Raw genomic sequence first — 23,144 nt, 5'->3', positions numbered from 1 at the left:
ACTAAATATATATTTATAATACAATTTATCTTACGCTAGATATTTAGTCAAATAATTTTTAAATAATTTTATTTAATTGATCAATTCGAATTCATTTCTCCAGAAAGGCAAAGTAATTAATTTGATCTTGCTCACACATCTATCGTTAAAAAGAAAAAAAGAAAATTGCAGGTGCTGGAATACGAAATTCACTCCAAAACCGTAGTACGACTACTGCATATCTTCAAACTTTGTCTTAAAAATTCAATTCAAATGAATATGGATTTGCTCCAAAAAATAGTCTAAACTATTTTTAAAATTTATTAAACAAAAATCGCATTTTGAAGTATCGCATAACGAGAAACTAAAATCACTAGATAGAACATCAATGAATTTCTTCTTTGTTTCACTATCTTCATTTTTGGGCACAAAGAGAGGCTATCAATGAATTTGACAGCTGTTCTGTACAGTTCTATACAGTAATTGACTTGTTTGTGAATGAAGCAACACCAAACTATCCCTAACAACAAGGAAAAGAATAGTTGAATGCAAACTGTCACACGGTGTTCACTTCTGGAACTCTGACGCATATACACATATAAAGGAAGTAGTCGGGGTTCATTAAGTTGTTTACCACCCAAGAGAAAGGTATTTCCAATTTTGGTTCAATTCCTTGAATGCGCACAAGCTTGATTTCAGCATTTCTGGTCACATGTTCATACAAAATTTCTTCCACTTCTGTATTTTTGTTGCTGCCCGCATCTTCAGAAGAGAGGTTCATTTCTTCATCTTCTAGTTTTGGGGATTCATCGTTGAACAAGGGTTTGTCGGTAAAATATTCTGGCAGAAGAGTTTTGATAGCATCATGTAGGGTGAAGCATTTACCTGCTGGTCAAGCATAATAAACAAATGAGCATTCATGAGAATGCTATAAGGGAACAAAGATGATAAGTGTTCTGAAAGGCAGACTGAGTTGCATGCCTTTTTTAAACCATGAAACGAAAGTGTCTGGGTATTTTCTAACTAGCGATATCATTATCATAAACTCTTTCTGGATTGTAGGGCACCCTGTACTTAAGTTGACAGAAGGAAGGCTCAAAATAGTCTGAAAATTACGTCTCCTTTCTAGAAAAGGGAAGGAACGGAATCAAATTTAATTTGGCATGTCAAACTGCATTCTAACAACAATCAAATGTGATTCTGCTTCTGATGAAACAAATTACCATCCTGACACATCTTCTAAAAGAGCAATTCTAAACACAAAAAACTAGCCATATAATCTCATCTATACAAACTAACATGTAATAAAATGATTGGAAAGATGAGAATAAAAAAGTCTATGCGATAAATGAGACAAGAAAAATTTGACAATAACATTGACTTTATAAATTTATGTTCCAAAATCATGCATGTTCAATTATATGAACAAATTTGTATGACTAGTTTGAATATAAAATTACTATTCAGATATGGGATACTAGGCAAAATCCACGGGACTTTATGGGACATCACAATAAGAAGATAACAGACATAAATTCATAATAATTTATCACATGGACAACTGCTATATATCAATTCTCTAATAAACAATTTTTCCTGCTTTCACCAGACTTCTTACACTAGACAGATCAACATGGAAACAAATAAAGCAAAATAGACAAAATGCAGAACAGAATGCATCATCACTCCACAAATCCTGTTCAGAATCATTAAAAAGAGCAAATCACATGGCTTACCTTCTTCTGTGCGAACCTCAACAGGTCGGTTAATGAAAGAGATTTTATCCCAGCAGTCAATATCAGGAGCATCTTCTAAATCATCAAAATCCTCGCTTACACTCCAAACATACAATCGTACAGGAATTCTACCTGACAAACAGTTGGACAATAAGAGAAACAAGCATTTGTCTAGAACAAGTAACAAGAAAATTTTTTATTTTCATTTTCTTTAGAGTATCATTTTCAAGCAAACATTGCGAGCCACAAGAAAAGGGTTTTCCGGGTAATGGGACCCGGGGGGGTGTGGTGGGGGTTGGTCGTAATGTGTGAAAGACAATTTGTTTACCCTCTTTGCTAAGCATCGCTTTGATGCCAATGGGACACAAGAGCCAGCAGGCACAGCACACAAAATGCATTCCTTTTTCTTAATTCCTAACATTTTGCGTTTATAGGCAGATGAACATCCTTTTCTCTCTTTCATATAAAAATCTTTTCACAGTTATTATAAGTTAGAAAAGAATGAAGCTACCTCCCCTGACTTGGGATGGGGGGGGCTAGTTTGGGAGAAGACGGTTTATCCTCTTGGCTAAGCATCACTCCGATGCCAATGTGACAAAAGGGGCCAGCAGGCATGGCACAGAAAATGCATTTGTATTTCTTAATTTCTAACACTTGCATTTGTCAGCAGATGAACATCCTTTTCTCTCTTTCATGTAAGAATTTATATCTTTTCACAATATTAGAAAATTAGAAATGAATGAAGGAAATGAATGAAGCTACCTCCCCTGAAGGAAGGCTGGGGAAAAAAATGTATATAAACCCCAAAAATTAAATACTTAGAAGTGAAATTAAACCCAAAAATCTGGCATGCCATTAGCTTCTTAATGAATGAGAATTTTCGGGCAGTAGTGATAGTTGATTTATGGTTACTTCATGACAAAAGAGCTTCTACTGCATGCATACTTATGCAAGTTATTAAACAAATAAATATGAATAATAGGAGAATAACTGGTCTCTTAGCAAAGACGTTTGCTGACATTGTGTAGTAGTGTTGACTGCCATCAGCATGTGTCATGTATCTTTAAAGACATGAGAAAAACATAAATATTTTCCACAGTCATTAGGAGGTATCTTGGTTATATAAGACGCAGAAAAGAAGTGATTAACCGACCAAATAATTCATTGATGTGGAGAAATATGCCCTCAGTAAATTAACATTTCTACTCTCTCATATTCCTATATTTTCCAAAGCAAATAAAGGAACAAACTACATCAGTGACCCATCTCATAAAGGGTAACAAGTATGAACTCATCTGCCATTCTTCAAATGCAATTCTTTAAATCAAGCATAAAATTTGCTAACCTGTCTTGACTTGTCCAGCAAAATCTGTCTCGCCAGTGCCTTGTTGAGATTTTGACGACGAATTCAATTTTACTGTGTAATCATCTTCAACTGTTACAAGTTTAAGCTTAGAAGACACCCGTAGGTAAGCTTCCAGATTACCTGCCACTTAAGCGCACAAATTGTATATGAACACACAAAGCAAATAGTTGAAATTGTTTCCCTGACAACTGAAAGGTAGTGAGATTCATTTGTGTTATAAGAGGATCTAGCTATGAGTAATTCAATCAAAATGCTAAAAATTTAAGATATAATATTGTATGAAACTCCTAATGGTTAAGAAGGCATACCATTCATCACAGAGCGCCAAAGCTCCACCTGGTCAGATTGGGACATGTTCATGACATTCTTGCAGTTTCCATTAATTATATATGCTGCCTGTAGGCATAATTGAAAAATATTAATGACATAACTGGATCAACGCTTACATCATGTACTTCAAATGGAAATAAATAAATGAATATGAACTTAAATAAAGAAAAAAGCCAGAAAAAAATTAGAACAAAGATTTTGATTTCATTTTGTCCCATTCTCTATATTTCAGCATAAATCCTATGAACACAGGAAATCATACTGACATTGTATTTAAACCTTTTCCTGCTTCATTAAGTAAGAGAAAGAGAGAGAAAGATCAAAGAAAGGAATAAGAGCATCGCTTCGGTCATTTTATATGTCTCCAAGTAACATCAAAACATAAAGATTGTAATCTTCAAATAAAAGATATTAATTCACTAGGTCACAATAAAAAGGAAACTAAATAACCACCTGCCTCTTTCTAATATTGTCGCTTTATACTAGTGGATGAAACCAGTTGATATCCACAGTGTAAACTTTTAGCAATATCATAATTCTACATATTGGCTTAAATGGGTAGGCATAAGGCATCGTACTTGAACAGGCCATAATGGCCGAGCTAACAAAAATCCCAACTGGTGATTCTAAGCCAATGCATAAATAGTCTATGCTCTTGCATAATTTTTGAATGATCATGTTAGCACAAAACAACCAAGTTTAGTGGTCACTCTAACAATGTTAATTCATTTAATGGAAGAAACAAGTAACATGAAAGGCTTTTGCTACATATTTTGTGCATATATGTGTGTGTAGCGTAGAAAGATGCCTTTTATTTCCACCTTTTTTCTTTTCTTTCGTAAACTATGAGAGGGTTAGCAATCAAGTGGTTGATCTTCGAATAACATTAGTAATAAAATTAATCATAAAATTTACAAGTTCCATGTTAAAGTTATACAAGATACCGAATGCAATACAATATACCAAGTTCTATCAAATTAGAGAAGCAGCTACCACGAGCTAACCTCTTTCAATGAATTAATAAAGCTCCACTTTACAGAATCTTCGCCTTCACATGGGATCAATACATGCACTGGATACCCTCTAAAATGAACCTAGACAAAAAACCAAATGCTAACCTTCAATTTCAGGAGCAGCAATCACAAAAATAAAGTACCCATTAAATAGATACCGTGAGATTCCAAGGTCTTTCCGGTTCCGGGCATAGAAGATCAAAGAGAACTCCAGTAGGTGTGTACCTGCAAAAAACTAAAGGAATTAATTTTCCAAATATCCAGCGATTACAAACACAATCCATTAAAATAAGCAAATAAATAAAATACCATTTGAGAGGCAAGCCTTTGTATTCAAACCAAATGGTGTCAACTCCAGGAGGAAGTGAGCTACCAAAATAGGGTTTAATGAGACCAACTAACAACGGAAGGTAACCAATTCTTGGCGCCAATATCTGAGATTCAATAATATTATTAGAAAAAGATAAATAAATTCCAGTAAATTAAAAAAGAAAAAGAGTTAAAGGAGATATTACCAAAGCGGGGGGAGGAGGAGGGAGAGTGGTAACTTCAGATTCATGGAGATGAATCTGAAGCGGAATTGCTCCTTCCCACACATATTTTCGAGCTTCCATATGCATGTTTCTGTTACGATTTCTAAGGCTCGAGGATCATAGAAAAAAAAGATTTATATAATTGAAGGTTGAGTACGGTCCAATTCAATCTGCTTATTCTTAAAAACAAAAACAACCAAATAAATAAATAAAGATTAGAAAAGGAGAAGAGTGGTGACTGCTGGACCGAGCAGCGGCAGAAAGAACAACTAAGTTGCCGCTTGCCAGGACAATCCGGATCCTGGTCCGGGATAGGCATCCAGGTTCCGGATCCGACCGGATAAGAACCCGGATTTCTTAACTCCCGGTCCCCGAATTGCGGGTTTTTAAATCCAGATAGTTCTACAAAGGCCAAATTTTCACACATAAGCTAGAAATTGAAACTCACAGAGAAATGCGGTCACGGCGGCGATGATGCCTGATGATAGATGATGTATTGACGATGATGATGAATTGATTTGAAGATGATGGGGGATGAATACGATTAGAGGAAACGGCAGTTGTACTGTTTTTCTGCTTTCTTGCATCTACATATATAATAAATAATTAAAAATGACTTTAATAACATTTGCTAAATAAAGTAATTTGGGTCCGAGTTTTGGAAATACGGGTTCAGCTGAACTCGGATTTGTGCCCGGATAAATTCGAGTTTAAAAAAACACTATCGAAAACCGTACAATATTTGTATTTTGTGTGGTGGAACTCGGAACATGTAATGGGGGTGTTTACTATTGGAAATGGAAATGAAAATGAAAATCAAGTAATGGGATTAAATGGTATGTTTATTTATTGTCTTGTTTAGATGAGTGATAAAATGGGAATTGAAATGGTAAATTCTATCTAAAATTAGAAATGATTACTAAAGTTTTTATTCATGTAGGAAAGGTGGGAATAAGAATCTCATTTCTTAAAGTAATCATATAACTCCTACTTGAATTTTTAAATTCTCATTTTATCATTATTTATTTATTTATTATTATAATTATTAGTAGCAATAGCAATAGTAATAATAATTATTATTATTAATTATAATGATTAATAGTTATAATTTATATTAATAGTAACAATTATTATTATTATCATTATTATTTGTATTGTTATTATAGTAATTTTATTATTAATATTAATGATTAATAATTATAATAATATTACTATTACAATAATAATAATTACTATTATTAATGTTATGATGATGATGATGATGATGATGATGATGATAATAATAAAATTATTGTTGTTGTTGTTATTATCAGCAGGAATAATAATAAGTATTAATTATAACAATAATAACAACAACAACAACAACAACAACAATAAGAATAATAATTACTATTATTAATATAATGATTATTAACAATAATTATTGTTATTGTAGCAACTACACTTTCACTGACTGGGCAAATCGACCCTCAATTTCAATCACATAATTAAGTTTGTTGTTAAAAAAAAAATTAAAACAATAAAGAAATAAATTATCTAATACAGTTAATTTTATGTCATTTATAAAAGAATGAGGTGCAAAAGTAAAAAATTGGGTTCTTTAAGAATTTTAGATGGATGTTAGAAGTAGGGATGGCAATGGGCACCGCCCGCAGCGGGTTTGCCATTACCAAACCCAAACCCGCACAAAATTTAAATTACCAAATCCACCCGCAACCCGCAGCGGGTTTTAATTTTTTTAAAAAAACCCACCCGCAGCGGGTTTTAACAATTACCAAACCCGCAATGGTATCCGGCGGATTTTTTGCGGGTTTCCGTATTTAAAATCACAAATATTTAATATATAAATTTATAATAATAACCTCAAGTTCCATATAACATATTCAATTTTATATTTAAACAATGTAAATGAAAAATTAAAATTTCCACATCAATTCAACACAAATTCTCAAATTTAAGTATAAATTATACAAATCTATTTAAAAAACACAAACTAATATCTAAAAAAAATAATTACATTTCATATTATCATTTAAAACAAGATCAAAGAGAATATATTTATTTTATTCACCACCATAAGCACCCATCTAACACAATGCCTAAAATAATAATTAAGATTAATATTTTCAAATACTAATTCGAAGGGAAATGCCTTTAGTTTTCTTTAGGTTATGACTTTAGAATAAGAGATGAGCCATATACACACATACACAACTTTGAGCCTTTTGCTATTTGGTAATTTGATTAATTACATTATTTTCTTTATATATTTTTATATTTAAATTAAATTAAAAATATTTGAAAAAAATTATTGCGGGTTTGGTGGATATCCATGCGGGTATCCACCGGGTATAAGGTTAATACCAAACCCACCCGCATCCATATGCGGGTTTTAATTTATAATACTAAACCCGCCCGCAACGGATAAAATTACCCGCAACGGGCGGGTTTTGGCGGGTGGGTTTGGGCGGGTTTGCGGATTTGCGGGTACAATTGCCATCCCTAGTTAGAAGCTTCAAGCGAGTCAATCTCTTTTGATCGTGGCCCAAACGATCCAAAAAAAACAAGGCCAGTACACTTAACTGCAAAAAATTCAAGAGCAGCACCACCACACGGCTTATTCATTTTCTATATTATAAGCCCGTTTTGAATTGTATTTGGAAGATTCAAAAGTAATTTTAAGAAATTAAAAGTTAATTTTAGTATTTATAAATTTTTTTAGAAATTACTTTTGATAAAATTACTTTATCCTACAATAAATTTTGAAAAGAAGGAAAGGAATAATTTTTCAAAATTTAATTTTGAAAAGCACTTTTATAATTAATACAATTCTATATATATCCCCTTAGATATTATAAAGTTCAAATTTATCAGTGACGGCTACTATTTGGCTATCGCTCTATTATTTTTTTATTAATTATATTTCCTCAATAATACATTCCAAATGACTCCACTTCTTTTTTATTTATCAATGCAATCCATCTTCTTTGTCTCTTCCTTTCAACTACGATTTTCTCTTTATTTTTTAAATATATCTACAATATAAAATTAAGATAAAATTAACATATTATCACATAAAGTTTATTAGGGGAGCATTAAGATAGTTTATAAGTATGAGCGCATTAATCAACATTATAAATATTAAAAAAATGATAATTTCAACCTTATTAAATGTAAACTTTCTAGTGTTAATCACATCCCCTTCTCCAACCATCTTAATGCTAGTCCCTAGCAAATTAAGTGATAATATCTAACAAATTTCAATCCCAAATTGAAGTCTGTTCTCCAAATAAATGAATTTTCTGAAAATTCTATCCTCCTTCCTCCACTTTGTTAACATATATGTTTTCATAATATTGATTTTGATGATAACAAACAAAATTAAGAATGATTAATCTTTTAAGCTCAAATTATTTTTTATACATTTTAAATAAATCATTATTTTTACATTATAAAGGTTTTATATTTAATGAAAAAAATGATTTTATGAAATTGGTTGCTTTTCAAGTTTATAATTTAATTAAAAGAGTTTTGAAAACTTTGAAATAAACAAGTATTGCTTGAAAATTTGGAGAAGGACTTATTTGAAAAGTGTCATAACATGTTGGGCTATATCATAATTTCAAAAAGTTTTGAGATTAACAAAGTATTATTTAGAAATTCTGAAATTGGATCTATTTGTAAAGGTTCATAACGTTTTGAGCTGTAATATAGTTTTATAAAGTTTTGGGGTCAAACTATAATTTTAAAAAATAGTTCACTGTAGCAGTCACTGTAGCAAGCGGCTTACCGGATGTGAAAAACCGGCAAGCCGGATTTTGGACAGAATCTATCCGAATTAAAAGCGGCTAACCGGATCTTGACAAACGGTAATCCGGTTGTTGGGCAGTAAGCTTCTGAAGCATAAACGGCTATCCGGATTTCACAAGCGGCATACCGAATGTTCAGAAATTCAAAATTGTGGCTGTAATGGTAACATTAAGCGGTTAACCGGATGTCCATAAACGGTAAGCCGGTTATGACCAAAATGTGCATAACGGTTAGTTTTTGAGCTCAAACTATATAAACTCAAAACCAATTCATTTTTGGTAACCTAAGCAAGCATAAACAAGTGCACACAACTTATATTGAGCTTAAAATTCAAAAATCATCATAGATTAAATCTTCATTGAGCTATCATTTGTATATCCACTCTTAAAGAGAGTTTCATTGTTGTAATTTTCATTTCTCATCAAATTGTGAGTGTACAAGTGTGAGAAACACTTGGGGTGAAGAGATTGGGGAGATAATCTCTTGATTGTAAAGGTTCATTGACACCTTGGAAGTCAATTGTAAAAACTTGAAGCCTTGGGAGGCTTGGATAGTGAAATCCTCAAGCGGGTGAGCTTGGAGGCGTGGACATAGGTGGGGATTGCCGAACCACGTAAAAATCCTTGTGCTTGTTTTCTCTTCCCTTACTCTTTTAATATTGTGCATGATTAAATTTATTGTTTTCAATTTGATTAAGGCAATAAATTAAATTGTTGTGTGGCTTTCTTAGCTTAAATTTTAAAATCTCAATTCACCCCCCATCTTGGGTTGCCTAGTTAGTATTTCACACTCGACCATCAATAAATGATTTAGCAAACTTTCTTTTGTGCCCAGTGGTGTTTGACATAATGATATCGAGGTTTTATCAGAATAAAGCAATACTTTCGTTCTTACCATCCCGTAAGAGTTTCTTCCTTTGGTAGCAGGTTTATTTATAATATATTTTTAACCAATTCTAACTATTTTATGTGAACACCCTCTTTTGATTAGGTAGGAGATCTAATTACTAAGAGAGAGCTAGGTTGAACAAGTCGAACTCTCATAATTTTATGTGAATACGCTTTGCTGATTAGACAGGAGATCCGATTACTAAGTAGGAGCTCACACATAACATGAGCTTGATAAACTCTTTATGTTTTATGCGAATACGCTCTACTGATTACACAGGAGAGCAGGTTACTAAAAACGGGCATCTCTTTTTTAAATATTTTATTTTATTTTATAGGTAAAATGACTACTGCCTCTGTTTATTGCACACAAATAAAACAAAAGGACTAGGTATTACAAAATCTCAATTTACTATCACCATCACCAGTCATGCATGTATGTCTAGGATGGTTTGTCGAGCCTCTCAAGCTATCCAAGATAGACAAAAAAAGTTAGTCAATAATATTAGAATCAAGAATTCACAAACTGAATTTTTTTTTTATAAATTTTTTAACAAACAAAATAAAAAATTTCAAAACTAAGAAGATGTTTTTCTAGAGTCCCTACACTGCATATCCAATCATTTTCAACTCAAATTTATCTAAAATTGGTAAAACATCACTAAGACTGAGAACTTAATTAAAAAAGTACAATAATTAAAAAAGTACAATAAACACAACTATCGATTATTCCACAATTGTCTACTATTTCTTCTTACCAACCAGAATGAGATATTATCCTTAATGTCTTAAAAGAAAGAAATAGAGTTTAGAAGACATCATTTGAATGTTATAACAGAAAATATCTACAAATGAAAAACTAAATCTAATTTGCGGTTTTCATTAGAGCTACTGCTACCATCATCAGTCGACTAATCTAACATCAAAGGTCATGAGATATGGCTCTAGTCTGTAAACCTATAAAAGATCAAGTAACTGATTAGTAATAGAAGAACAAATAAAGAGTTTTTTTACTGTTAATTATATGAAATGATTCTTAGTTGCGTGGTTAAGAAATGTTATTAGGCCATCAAAAAAGTTATTAACAATTAACAAACCAACGAGCTTTGTTATTAATGTTCAAATTGACTCAAGATGCAAATGTTATTAGTGTCTCTAAAGTTGCAAGATCTCTTGGTAAGAAAATGAAAGCGTTGGTATGATTTAGCATTTTAGATATTCTCCTTTGCATACTTGAGACAACTAACTCTTCTCAAGTTGGTGAATCAAGCAAACATCTCAAACCTTGGCTTCCACTAGTATAAGCAGCTTCTGAGACAAGCTTTAGTAATCTGATCACCCCATTCATACACCAGGTGTATTTTTTCTCTGTTAACACTCGACCAAGATCTATAGATACCCAATGAACTCTTTGTATTTTCCATAGTGAAACCCAAAAAGCTCTCAAACATTCTTGAATTGTCTATAAAAGTTGTTGCTATAGGGACAAGTCTAAAAAATAATTTGTGATGTTTGAAAAAGACGCTCGTATTTAAAGAAATTAATGACAGATAAAATGTTACACACATGTATATAGGTTGGTGTCTATGTCAAATGATGCGTAAAATGTTTGACTCAAGATTTAAAAGCAAACAGTAAAAGAAAAAAAAGTGGTTAGATATAAAATCAATTACACAATTAAAAACAATAATACAAACTATAAAAAAATAGTAAAATAAAAAGATATTTACTAGTAGTTGTGATTGTGGCTTATATTTTCTTGTGATTTCACGTCTAAAATTAGCTTGAACGCCTTCTATAAGTCAATGATAGGTTTTTCATCATTCTTATAAATTGGTAAATAGGGTCGTTTATAGTCAGATTCTCGAGATTATATAGTGCACGTTTTTTTATGGAATAATGGCCATAACTAGGCAATTACATTATGAATGTATCTACTGGGATGTGTTTCAAGAGGCGAAAGGACATTGTCCAATAACTCTTTATTCAGGTCGTCCCTAATAAATTGAATTTTGTCTTCCCTGTTATTGGACACCATTCTCAAAGACGTACAAAGATGTCTATTGCATTTTGTTCGGGCACTACTTATAACAAGAAACATGAAGCCGTCTAACTCTTTATTTTCTTGAATTGTTTTCTTTCCCTTAACCAGGCATGTAGACAGCAAATTTGGAAGTAATTCCCTTACTAACCGTATGTTATTAATCATAAGCAATCGTAAGCATTTGCATCGAGCTTCATAGATTGTGAGGCTAAATTCTTGCAGCAGCAAAATCCATTGTATTAGTCTTGGCTTGGCATCCTATTTAGACATTAGATATCTAATAGCAGCATGATTAGAATAAACAATAGTAGATGAACCAACTAACACGATCGAAATTGTCCAATGTAAATATTACAACAAACAGTTCCTTTTTAGTTGTAATGTAATTCATTTAGGTACTATTCAAGGTTCTACTTGCATAATAATTAACAAAGAACATACTTTCTTTACTTTGTCCTAAAACAACTCCAATAGTATAATTGCTTATATCATGAATTAGTTCAAAAGGTAAAGGCCAATCAGGGGATTACATTATAGGGGCTGATGTTAAGGATTAATTATCTTTTTAAAGTCTTTCTTACAATCTTCAATCTACTCGAATGATGTGTCATTCAATAAAAGGTTATAAAATAGTCTGAAAATTTTACTAAAGCCTTTTATAAACCTCCTATAAAGCCTAGCATGTCTTAAAACTTGGCATGTCTTTGCTGAAACTAATTTTGAGATGACTTCAACTTTGGTTTTATTAATTTCAAATCCATCACAAGACACTACACAGCCTAAGACAATCCCATAAATGGTGATGAAGTGACATCATTACCAATTTAAAATGAATTTTTTTTTATCTGCACCTTTCTAAAACTCTTTCTAAATTATCAAGACATTTATCATAAGAACTTACAAATACAGTTAAATCATCCATAAAAACCTCCAAATAATTTTCAACCATATTGATAAAAATGCTGAGCATGTATCTCTGGAATGTTGTAGGAGTATTACAAAGTCCAAAAAGCATTATCCTAAATGCAAATGTTTTAAATGGGCATGTGAATGTGGTTTTTTCTTGGTCTTCCAAGGCTACATGAATTTGATAAAAGCTTCAGTAACCATCAAGAAAGCAATTTTAGGGGTGTTGTACTATTCGCTTGAGAATTTGGCCTAAAAATATAAGGGAAAATGGTATTTTCTAGTGGCATCGTTTAATTTTTTGTAGTCAATGCACATGTGCCATTTAGATGGAAGTTGTGTTGAGATTGACTCTATTTTTTTATTTTTCCAAATAGTTATTCTAGATTTCTTTGGTATTACCTGTGTTTAACTTACCCATTTAGTACTCTTTGTAGTTGACGAGTTGTTTCAGCATTTCTCTTTAAATGTATTCTATATGCACAAATTAAAAGATAAATGCCCTTCATGTGTTTCATGGTCCAATCGATTATAGTCTTGTTCCCTTTGAGAACAGCCAGTAATTTACCTTATTGGTTACTTGTGAATCGGGAAGAAATTACCACTGGATATTTTTGCTAATCTCCAAGGTAAGTATATTTCAATTTTTCAAGCAAATGCTTTAATTCAAGCTTTGGTGCTTCTTCTTCTTTTATCTCTTCAAGTTGTATCATGTACTCAAAGTTTAATTGGCTACTGTCACCTTTAGACACCTGTGTAGAATCAAGTATAGAGTATATATTAGCAGTATTATATTCTAATTTCTTACTTGATTCAAAAGAATCATCAAAACAAATTTTGATAGAGTTTATAAAATTCTCATCCTAAATGTGATCCTCAATAATTGGTTTAATGAGGTTAATATCTTCATTCTCACTATCTTTATCTTCTTTATCGCGAGGTCATTTACACGTGTTGAACGCATTGAGTACTGAAAGACAAATTCATCACTCAATTCCGACAATTAATCAAAGCTTTAATGGTGACTATAAATGGTTGGCTTAATATGACAGGAATTTGCTTGCATTCATCAACAATTGTTCAGTTTCCAAAAAAATTCACAAAATATATGAATTTATCAACTTAGACTAACACATCATCAATTATCCATTTCGGTACTTAATTGACTTATTGGCAAGTAAAAGAGTGGTAAAGGTTGGCTCAAAATGAAGTTTTCACAAGTTTTATGGGTATTATTAAAATTTTAAGAGAAAGAAAGGGCTAAGTGAAGTATTGCAAAATAAAATAAAATAAAATAAAATTATGAGAACTAAACAAAGGAATGACAAAGGGAGAATTAAAAAGAAAAAATACTAAATAAGAAAAGAAAATAACAAAATAATATGAATGAAATTGATGCCAAATTTAGAAAACTCCCCAGTAACGACGCTAAAGACTTGATACAATTCAAAAGCATTAATTACTCCCAAGTATAAGAGTGTTTAGTTGTTACATAATACTACGAGTCCGAGGCCGAACCACATAGAACCTAAAAATCTAGTAGTTGATTATTAACTTAATTATGGATAAATATAGGGATAAATTACATAATGTGCCATAACCATATTGATGTGTCGACATTATTCTAAATACCATACGGATCAAAATAATTTTGAAACAATGAAGAAATAAATTTTCTAATAGAAATATTTTTTTATGAAAATATAAGTTCATAATTTAATTTCTTTATTGTAAATGATAGTAACATTTAAGTAGTATTAAAATCTCAATGTAACTTTATGTCCTTTTTTTGTAATTTCATAAAAAAATGTATAAAAATAAAGGGTGAGACTATTTGAACTCATAAAATTCCTTATTAAACCCATTATCAAAATCCAAAAAATTAAAATTTTACTTTACAACCTCTCGCAATTCAAGTAACATCAATCAATAATTCATTTTCTTTCTAAATCCAGAAAATTTGTTTATGCAATAATCAAACTCATACTTCTTTTCTCTATTTTTCTCCACTATAACGATATTTTTCTATAAAAACCAGAGAACGAATTTCTTTTCCTTTTTTTTCCTAAAAACTCTAAGCTTAAAAATACAAAAAAGGAAAATATTCGTAGAATGCATTCCCCTAATGAATCATTCATTACATTTTATTCTGGGAACACTAGTTATATTCTTTTTTTTTTGTACTAAAACCCAACAATGTAAAGATATAAACATCTGAGTTTTTGGACTTAAATAAAAAATGTGAATAAGTTAAGGAGTTTTGTGCAAATTGACTTCAATTGCAGGGGTTTGTTAGATATTTTGCACTAACGTGGCAAACTTAGTTATAGTATCTTGTTTGTGGAAATATCAATATAAAGGGGAGCTGACGAGCAGCGCCTGATATCATAGCTCTTTCTGCTTTGTTTGTTAACCAAATTGTACAGAATCTATTTCATTGCGATTTGTGCAATCTCTTCTATAAAATCCAATTGTATTTTAAAAGTTTTGACCTCACAACAAAGTGTTGTTGCAGAAATGAGGAATAGAACATTACTCGAGATGATTGGATCTAAGATAGTGCAAGCAAATCTTCCAATTTCTTACGAGGAAAATGTAATGTTTACTGCTACTTATATACTTAATCAAGTTCTAAGCAAGTCATTAAGTTCCACTCCATATTAGCTATGGATGGATAGAAAGTCTGACCTTACTCATTTACGTCCCTGGGGGTCTGCAACATATGTTCACTGTCAAAGGAATTAGCAGATTCTATGGCAGATTTTATGCCTGTACAGCTGTAACAACTGTTTTTATGATTGTAAATCTTTTATGTTTTCCTTATTTAGGATATACAAGTTGTAGGCTATTTTAGATAGATCTGTATACGGTAGTTTAGTTATGTTTAAGGCTAAACACAAGCTTGTATTCATAGTATATAATGGGAATTCTCCTCCAAGAGAAAGAATAACTTTTGCTAAAAAAATTCTCTGAGTTTATCATGGTATCAGAGCCTTGGTTCTGAATTCTCTTCTTCCTAGTTTAGTCCCTTGTTCTTAGTTATTTTTTTTTATCAAGTTATCTCAGCCTCATGTCTCCAGACAAGTATGATGCCTTCTTGATTCGTTTTAATGGCACAAACTAATCAGCATGGGCATTTCATTATGAGATATTTGTCAAAGGCAAAGATCTATGGGGACATGTTAATGGCAAGAAACCTGCCCTTGACAAAGACATAGACCAGGATAGGCACACCAAGTGGGAAGTCAATGATGCTCAAATCATAGCATGGATTATATGATATGTGGAATCCAACTTCATCTTGAATCTTCGACCATTCAAGACCGCAGTAGAAATGTGGAATCATCTGAAGAAACTCTATAGTCATCACAACACTGCTCATCGATTTCAGCTTGAACATGAGTTAGCCAGTCTCCAACAGGGCAGTCTCTCTATCTCAGGTAAATCACTCACTACATCTCCTTGGTACTTTGATTTTGGGGCTTCCCATCACATGACAAACAATGCTAAATTCCTCACCAATGTAAGTAAATACATTAGGAATCTAAAAATTCATACAATTGATGACAACTCTTTGCCTATCACAGCCACCGATGATGTTTCTTCTTCCATAACCAATGTCTTTGTCTCTCCTGGTCTTACCACTAATCTTGTTTCAGTCGGTCAATTGGTTGACAATAATTGTAAAGTAGAATTCATTGAATCTGGTTGTGTTATGCAGGATTAATAGCATGGAAGATTATCGCCAAGGGGCCTAAAATATAATGTCTTTTCCCTCTTCAATTTGTTGAGTCTCCATGTTTCTCTTTACCCGTCATCACTTGTAATTTTACTTATGTTGATTATCGAGCATGGCATAAACTTCTAGGACACCCAAACTCTAATGTACTTCATACTTTGCTAAATTCTGGTTTACTTGGGAATAAAAGATCACCATCTCTTAGTGCTGTTCAATTTGATTGCAATTCTTTTAAGCTTGGAAAAAGTAAAATTCTACCATTTTCTACTCACACACTAAATGTTGTCCAGCCTTTTGATTTGATATATAGTGATGTGTGGGGTATGACGCCTGTTACATCTCGTGCTAATTACAAGTACTTTGTCACTTTTATTGATGACTATAGTCGCTTCACATGGATTTATTTTCTACATTCTAAAGAAGTGTTCTATGTTTTTAAGTTTTTTCATGCACATGTTCAGACCCAATTTTCTACTAATATCAAAATTCTTTTCTCTGATAATGGGGGTGAGTATATGTCTCATTTATTTCAAGAATTTTTGCACACCAATGGTAGAATTTCTCAAAGATTTTGTCCTTCAACCCCCCAAAACAATGGGGTGGCTGAAAGAAAGAATCGCACCTTCTCGATGTTGTCTGCACTCTTCTATTAGAGTCATTTGTACCCTCTTATTTTTTGTGTGAAGCTCTCTCCACTGCTGTCTATCTCATCAACAAATTGTCTTTTCTTTCCTTGAACCTTGTCTCCCATTTCTTTCGGTTATTTGGCCATACACCAAATTACTCTCATCTCCGTACCTTCAGTTGCGTGTGCTATGTTCATCTTCCTCTACACGAACGCACAAAACTGTGCTTTTCTAGGATATTCTATGCACCAAAAAGGTTTTCATTTTTATAATCCTAATTTTCATTGTATAAGGGTTTCTCGAAATGTGATTTTCTTTGAAAATAAGTATTTCTTTTCCATACATCACGACGATCTTTCTCTTTCATTTTCTATTTTGCCAAAGTTTACTAACATTTTTGTAAATTCTGGATTCTAAACCTTTCATAGTCTATCAGCGATGCAAGAATGCAGTACCTCTCGGGCCCCCTCCAGCAACTTTCCTAAATGCTGATCCAATTCCAACAACTGCACCTGAACCTCTCAGACACAGTACTTGGGTTCGTAGACCACCAGATAAGTATGGTTTCACCTCTCCATTATCTCTGAACGCCACTTTGTCTTCTATTCCTATTCCTTCATTATATAAATAGGCAATAGAGCATGAATGCTGGCGAAAAGCTATTGAAACAAAACTTCTTGCACTTGAAGAAAACCAGACTTGGATATTAAGTCATGTCCCCAATCTGTGTAACCCCTTGGTAGTAAGTTAGTGTTTTCTATCAAGCTGCGTTTTGATGGGTCCATAGATCGTTACAAGGCTTGGTTGGTGGTTCTTGGTAACAAGCAAGAATATGGCCTAGACTACGACAAGACCTTCGTACCGGTAGCCAAAATGACCACTGTTCGAACAATACTAGCCCTTGCTGCATCACAATTATGGCTTTACATCAAATGGATGTAAAGAACGCTTTCTTACATGGTGATCTCAATGAGGAAGTTTACATGAAACTTCCTTATGGTATGACTACTTCCTCACCTAATGATGTTTGGAAACTAAAACATTCTTTGTATGGGTTGAAGTAGGCATCACGAGCATGGTTTGAGAAGTTTCGATCAACTCTTTTCAGCTTTTCATTCACTCAAAGTCAGTATGACTCCTCTTTTTTTTGTCCAACAGACATCTAAGGGCATAATTGTTCTCGTTGTTTATGTAGATGACATCATTATCACTGGTTATGATATAGAGGAAATTTCTAAACTTCAGAAATTTTTGCACTCCACTTTTTACATGAAAGACCTTCGTCAACCCACTTATTTTTTGGGTTAGAGGTGCATCATCAGCCTCAAGGTATCTTCTTGAATCTACACAAGTATATTCAGGATTTCATTCAATTAGCTGGACCTATGGACATAAATTCTGTTGACACCCCAATGGAACTTAATGTGAAATATCGATGAGATGAAGGGGAACTACTTCAAGATCCTACTTTATATCCGAAGCTGGTTGGTAGTCTTATCTATCGAACTATCACTCGCCTAAACTTCTCTTATGCTGTCTACACCGTCAACAAGTTCATGCAAGCCCCTCGACATCTCCACCTATCCTTTGTCCACTGTATCATTAGATATATTCTTGGCACTCCTAGCCGTGGTTTATTCTTTCTTGCTGGTTCTTCACTCCAACTACATGCCTACAGTGACGTAGATTAGGATGGCTACCTGGACACAAGAGAATCTACTATGGGATGGTTTATGTTTCTTGGTGATGCCCTTATCTCTTAGAAATGCAAAAAGCAAGACTTAGACTCTAAATCATCCACTGAGGTAGAATACCGCGCCATGCCTGCAGCATGCTCCGAGATCATTTGGCTACCTGGTCTCTTAACAGAGCTTGGTTTCTCACAATATCAACCTACTCCCCTACATGCTGACAATACTAGTGCCATCCAAATTGCAGCCAATCTTGTCTACCACGAGCGCATGAAACACATAGAGGTTGACTGCCGCTCTATTTGAAAGGCCTATGACCGCCAAGTTATCACCCTCCCATATATCTCCACCACTCTACAGATTGCGGATATTTTCACCAAATCTATAACACGTTAGCGATATAACTGTCTTGTTAGCAAATTTATGCTTTTAAATTTATCAGCATTAATTTGAAGAGGGGTGTCAAAGGAATTAGCAAATTTTATGGCAGATTCTATGCATGTACAGTTGTAACAACTGTCTTTATGATTGTAAATCTTTTATGTTTTTCTTATTTAGGATATATTAGTTGTAGGCTATTTTAGATAGATATGCATATGGTAGTTTAGCTATGTTTAGGGCTAAACATAAGCTTGTATTCATAGTATATACTAGGAATTCTCCTCTAAGAGAAAGGAAAACTTTTGCTCAAACAATTCTCTGAGTTTATCATTCACAACCCATCTTACAAACATGGGAAATCGGTTAATGAAACCATAACACAGATAGAGTCAAGAGGTGTCACATCCTTGGAGAATGAATTCCTTAGCATTTCAAACGTCAACAAAGACATTTATCTATATGAGTTGATGATCCAGAGATTAATGACACTTTTGATTTACAAATTGAGAGAAACTTATATTTGGGGATTCTAATCCTAGTGAGAGTTAACCACAAGATAGGCTTGCTCCACAAGATAACTTAATTCATAGAAATAATTGCACACCCATCCCACATTGTCATTTTAAGATTGAGGGGGAGGCATTTATAATTGCTTTACATGATGGTGATGAGCCAAGAACTTGCAGTGAGGCTATTACATTATCAGCTAAAGAATTATGGATTAAAGTAATGAATGAAGAAATAAAATCTATGAGATAAAACCATAACTGGAATTTGGTTGATCTACCACCTAACCATAAGGCCATTGGAAACAAATCGATTTTACATTTTAAACGAAAGGTGAATGGCATATTTGAAAAATCCAAGGCATGCTTGGTGGTAAAAAGATATACCCAAACAAAAGGGTATAAACTTTGAGGAAATAAATTTTTTCCTTCAATAGTAAAGTTTGGTTCTATAAGATTAATTCTAGTCAGCATTCATATATGTACCTTGAATTACATCAAATGGATGATAAAACAACATTTTTTAATGGAGAACTAGAGAAAGAAATTTACATCAAATGACCTGAGGGTTATATAACTAAAGACCATGAGCACAAAATTTGCGGGCTTAAAAGGTCTATATATAGGCTAAAACTAAGGTTTCATGAATATGTAATGACTTATGTATTCTCAATGACCAAAGAAGATTATTGTGTATATGTTAAAAGATTTAAAGGTAGTCTGGTTAGCTTATCATTATATGTGGATGGCATATTGTTGGCTGGAAATAATATCGAGTTTGTCTAAGTCATCAAGGAATTGTTACTTTCAAACCTTCAAATGAAAGATAAATATGAAGCATCTTATATCTTAAGAGTTAAAATCCATAGGGATCGTTTAAGAAAACTTCTAACTCTGTCATAAGAGTCTTATATTAGAAGAATTCTTTAAAAAATTAAAATGGATAAGTGTAAGCCCATGGATACTCTCATCTCCAAAGGACAAACTCATAGCCTTGAGATGTGTCCAAAGACTCTAAAAGAACGTAGTGAAATGGCATAAGATCCATACTTTAATGCTGTTAGAATTCTCACATACATTATGATGTGTAAAAGGACAAATATTTGATATGTTGTGGGTTTGGTAAGTAGATACCAATCAAATCTTGGATGCAAATATTGGAATGCTGTCAAAAAGATTTTAGCATATTTGAAAGGCATTGAAATACTAACTAGGCAACCCAAGAGGGGGGTGAATTGGGATTTTAAAAATTATCCTAGGCAAACCACACAACAATTTAATCTAATGCCTTAATAAATTCGAAAACAATAAATTCAATAAAAGCACAATAATAAATGAGTAAGGGAAGAGAAAGCAAACTCAAGGATTTTTACGTGGTTCGGCAATCCCCGCCTACGTCCACGCCTCCAAGCATACCGGGCTTGAGGATTTCACTAAGCTAGCCTCCCAAGGCTTCAAACGCTTACAATTGACTTCCAAGGTGTCAATGGACCTTTACAACAAGAGATTATCCCTAATCTCTTAACCCAAGTGTATCCCAACACTTACAATCTTTTAACTTGATTTTACAAAAAAGATTACAAATGAATCTCTCTCACACAATATGTTTGATCACAAGTGAAAGCTCAATGTGTGAATAAATGAGATGAATACAAAGATTTAAAGCTCAATGAAAGTTGTATTCTCTATATTTTGCTCAATGATGATCGTTTGAATACTTCTTGTTTGAATTGGATTGAGCTTATTTATAGTTGGAGCTGAAAAACTAGCCGTTATAGACTGTCGGACAGAAAACGGTTCGCCGTTAACCCTAAACGGTTAACCGTTTCGGTCGGTCAAAGTTACCGTTGGGCTAATTTTCAAATAAACGGTTAGCCGTTTAGGCTTACCCTTTCGCCGTTAATTTCCAGAGACCTGCAAAACAAATTTGGTTTAACTGTTCTTACTAAACGGTTCAAGGTTAGCAAACTGGAAATAATCGGTTAACCGTTTTCAATAAACGGTTCACCGTTAGTTTCCAGAATCATCATATTAACAATACTTTAAAGAACATGCTTTCTGGAAATTATCGGTTAGCCGTTTTTAAATAAACGGTTAGCCGTTTTTAAATAAACGGTTAGCCGTTTGCTACAGTGATTGCTACAGTAACCTGCACAGTGCACTATTTTCTAAAATTACAGTTTGACCCCAAAACTTTACAAAACTGTACCATAGCCCAACACGTCATGAAACTTTGCAAATAGGTCCAATTTTAGAATTTTTAAGTAATGCTTTGTTAATCCCAAAACTTTCTGAAATTATGTTATAGCCCAAAAATGCTATGACACTTTTCAAATAAGTCCTTTACCAAAATTCAAGCAATACTTGTTTATTTCAAAGTTTTCAAAATTCTTTCAATTAAACCATAAACTTTGAAAAACAACCAATTTCATAAAATCATTTTTCCATTAAGAATGAAACATTTATAATGTGAAACTAATGATTTATTTAAAAAGAATAAAAACAATCAATTTCATAAAATTATTTTTCCATTAAATACAAAACATTTATAATGTGAAAATAATGATTTATTTAAAAGAATATTAAATAATTTGAGCTTAAAAGATTAATCATTCTTAACTTTGTTTGTTATCATCAAAATCAATATTATGGAAACATATATGTTAACAGGCATTACCAACTATTCTTACTTAGTCGCAGTGCAATCTCATGGAGTAGCAAGAAGCAAACATGCACAACTCTATCGGCTATGGAAGCATAATATATAGCATGTTTGATCATAGTACAAGAGGTTATTTGGCTTACGCATTTCCTAGATGATCTCGAGATCGTTACTAGTCTTCCTTCGTCAGTGATTATATATTGTGTTAGCCAAATAGCCTTATCCTTTACCTAGGATGCAAAATACAAGAGCAAGTCTAAACACATAGAGACTAAGTATAAGTTTATGAGAGATATTGTGGCAAGAAAGAAAGTGTTGATGCAACACATATCGACACACTTCATGGTTGCAGACCCGTTTACTAAAGCCATGACACAAATGTTTATCTCGCACATTCAAAATCATTAGAGTTACATAGATTGTAAAGTTGTACTTGATAAGATTTTATTCATTAGTTTTTGGATCATTTTAATAAGATTTTTTATCCATTTCTTAATGATATTAACATGATTACACACATATATGATTACTAAAAGATATGTCTTTAGGTTTTGACTGGCTTTCCCACACAAGCGGTTGCCTCAATTGCTAAGAAAAGCAAGCTGAGATGAGACACAAGATTAAGAGAAAGCATTGGGTACGTTCTCATGGAACTTATATCTTGAAAATATTGTCTTGACTAGGTCAAAATGAGAACCTAATTAAGCTAGATACGAGTTCATTTGGAGCCTTACAAGGCGAGCTTATTGAGACTTGAATTAGGCACTCAAATGACGACTAATTTTAGATCTAACTAATAAATTGTTAGATATATGCTCTTATACAAAAAGAATTCATTCTAACTTGTGATCCATACCATGCATGTTTTTGTGACCAAAAGGAAAATGAGTGAATGAATCCTTGCCTCCTCATTGTGTAAGTTCCTTCAATGTATA

At 32.8% G+C, this 23,144-nt stretch overlaps 1 protein-coding gene across 8 annotated transcripts; it reads right to left on the bottom strand.

Moving 5' to 3' along the window:
- Nucleotides 1-364: 364 nt before the first annotated feature.
- On the bottom strand, nucleotides 365-5,567 carry LOC102615657 (autophagy protein 5). Of its 8 annotated transcripts, none has more exons than XM_006489756.4 (9): nucleotides 5,406-5,567; nucleotides 4,940-5,136; nucleotides 4,734-4,858; nucleotides 4,583-4,649; nucleotides 4,416-4,505; nucleotides 3,390-3,477; nucleotides 3,061-3,207; nucleotides 1,716-1,847; nucleotides 365-867 (listed from the first exon to the last, which is right to left on the bottom strand). In XM_006489756.4, exons 2-9 carry the CDS (start codon nucleotides 5,042-5,044, stop codon nucleotides 536-538), a joined length of 1,086 nt encoding a protein of 361 aa, XP_006489819.2. In that variant the 5' UTR covers nucleotides 5,045-5,136; nucleotides 5,406-5,567; the 3' UTR covers nucleotides 365-535. The 8 variants fall into 8 exon arrangements, with proteins under 8 accessions (XP_006489819.2, XP_015389259.2, XP_015389261.2 ...); XM_015533773.3 differs by having other exon boundaries at nucleotides 365-864; XM_015533775.3 differs by having other exon boundaries at nucleotides 365-864; nucleotides 3,061-3,201.
- Between the last annotated feature and the right edge of the window lie 17,577 nt (nucleotides 5,568-23,144).

Source organism: Citrus sinensis, chromosome 9, assembly GCF_022201045.2.
Source record: "Citrus sinensis cultivar Valencia sweet orange chromosome 9, DVS_A1.0, whole genome shotgun sequence".
Taxonomy (NCBI): domain Eukaryota; kingdom Viridiplantae; phylum Streptophyta; class Magnoliopsida; order Sapindales; family Rutaceae; genus Citrus; species Citrus sinensis.
Note: the sequence above shows the minus strand (reverse complement) of the source record. Positions and strands in the feature narration are given on the sequence as shown.

Excerpts from the sequence above, each read along its gene's own strand:
- LOC102615657 (XM_006489756.4), bottom strand. The coding sequence starts at position 5,044 with ATGCATATGGAAGCTCGAAAATATGTGTGGGAAGGAGCAATTCCGCTT. Across the intron at positions 4,506-4,582 it reads AAAGACCTTGGAATCTCACG|GTTCATTTTAGAGGGTATCC; the intron begins GTATCTATTTAA and ends TTTTTTGTCTAG. Across the intron at positions 3,208-3,389 it reads TTGGCGCTCTGTGATGAATG|TGGCAGGTAATCTGGAAGCT; the intron begins GTATGCCTTCTT and ends TGTGCGCTTAAG.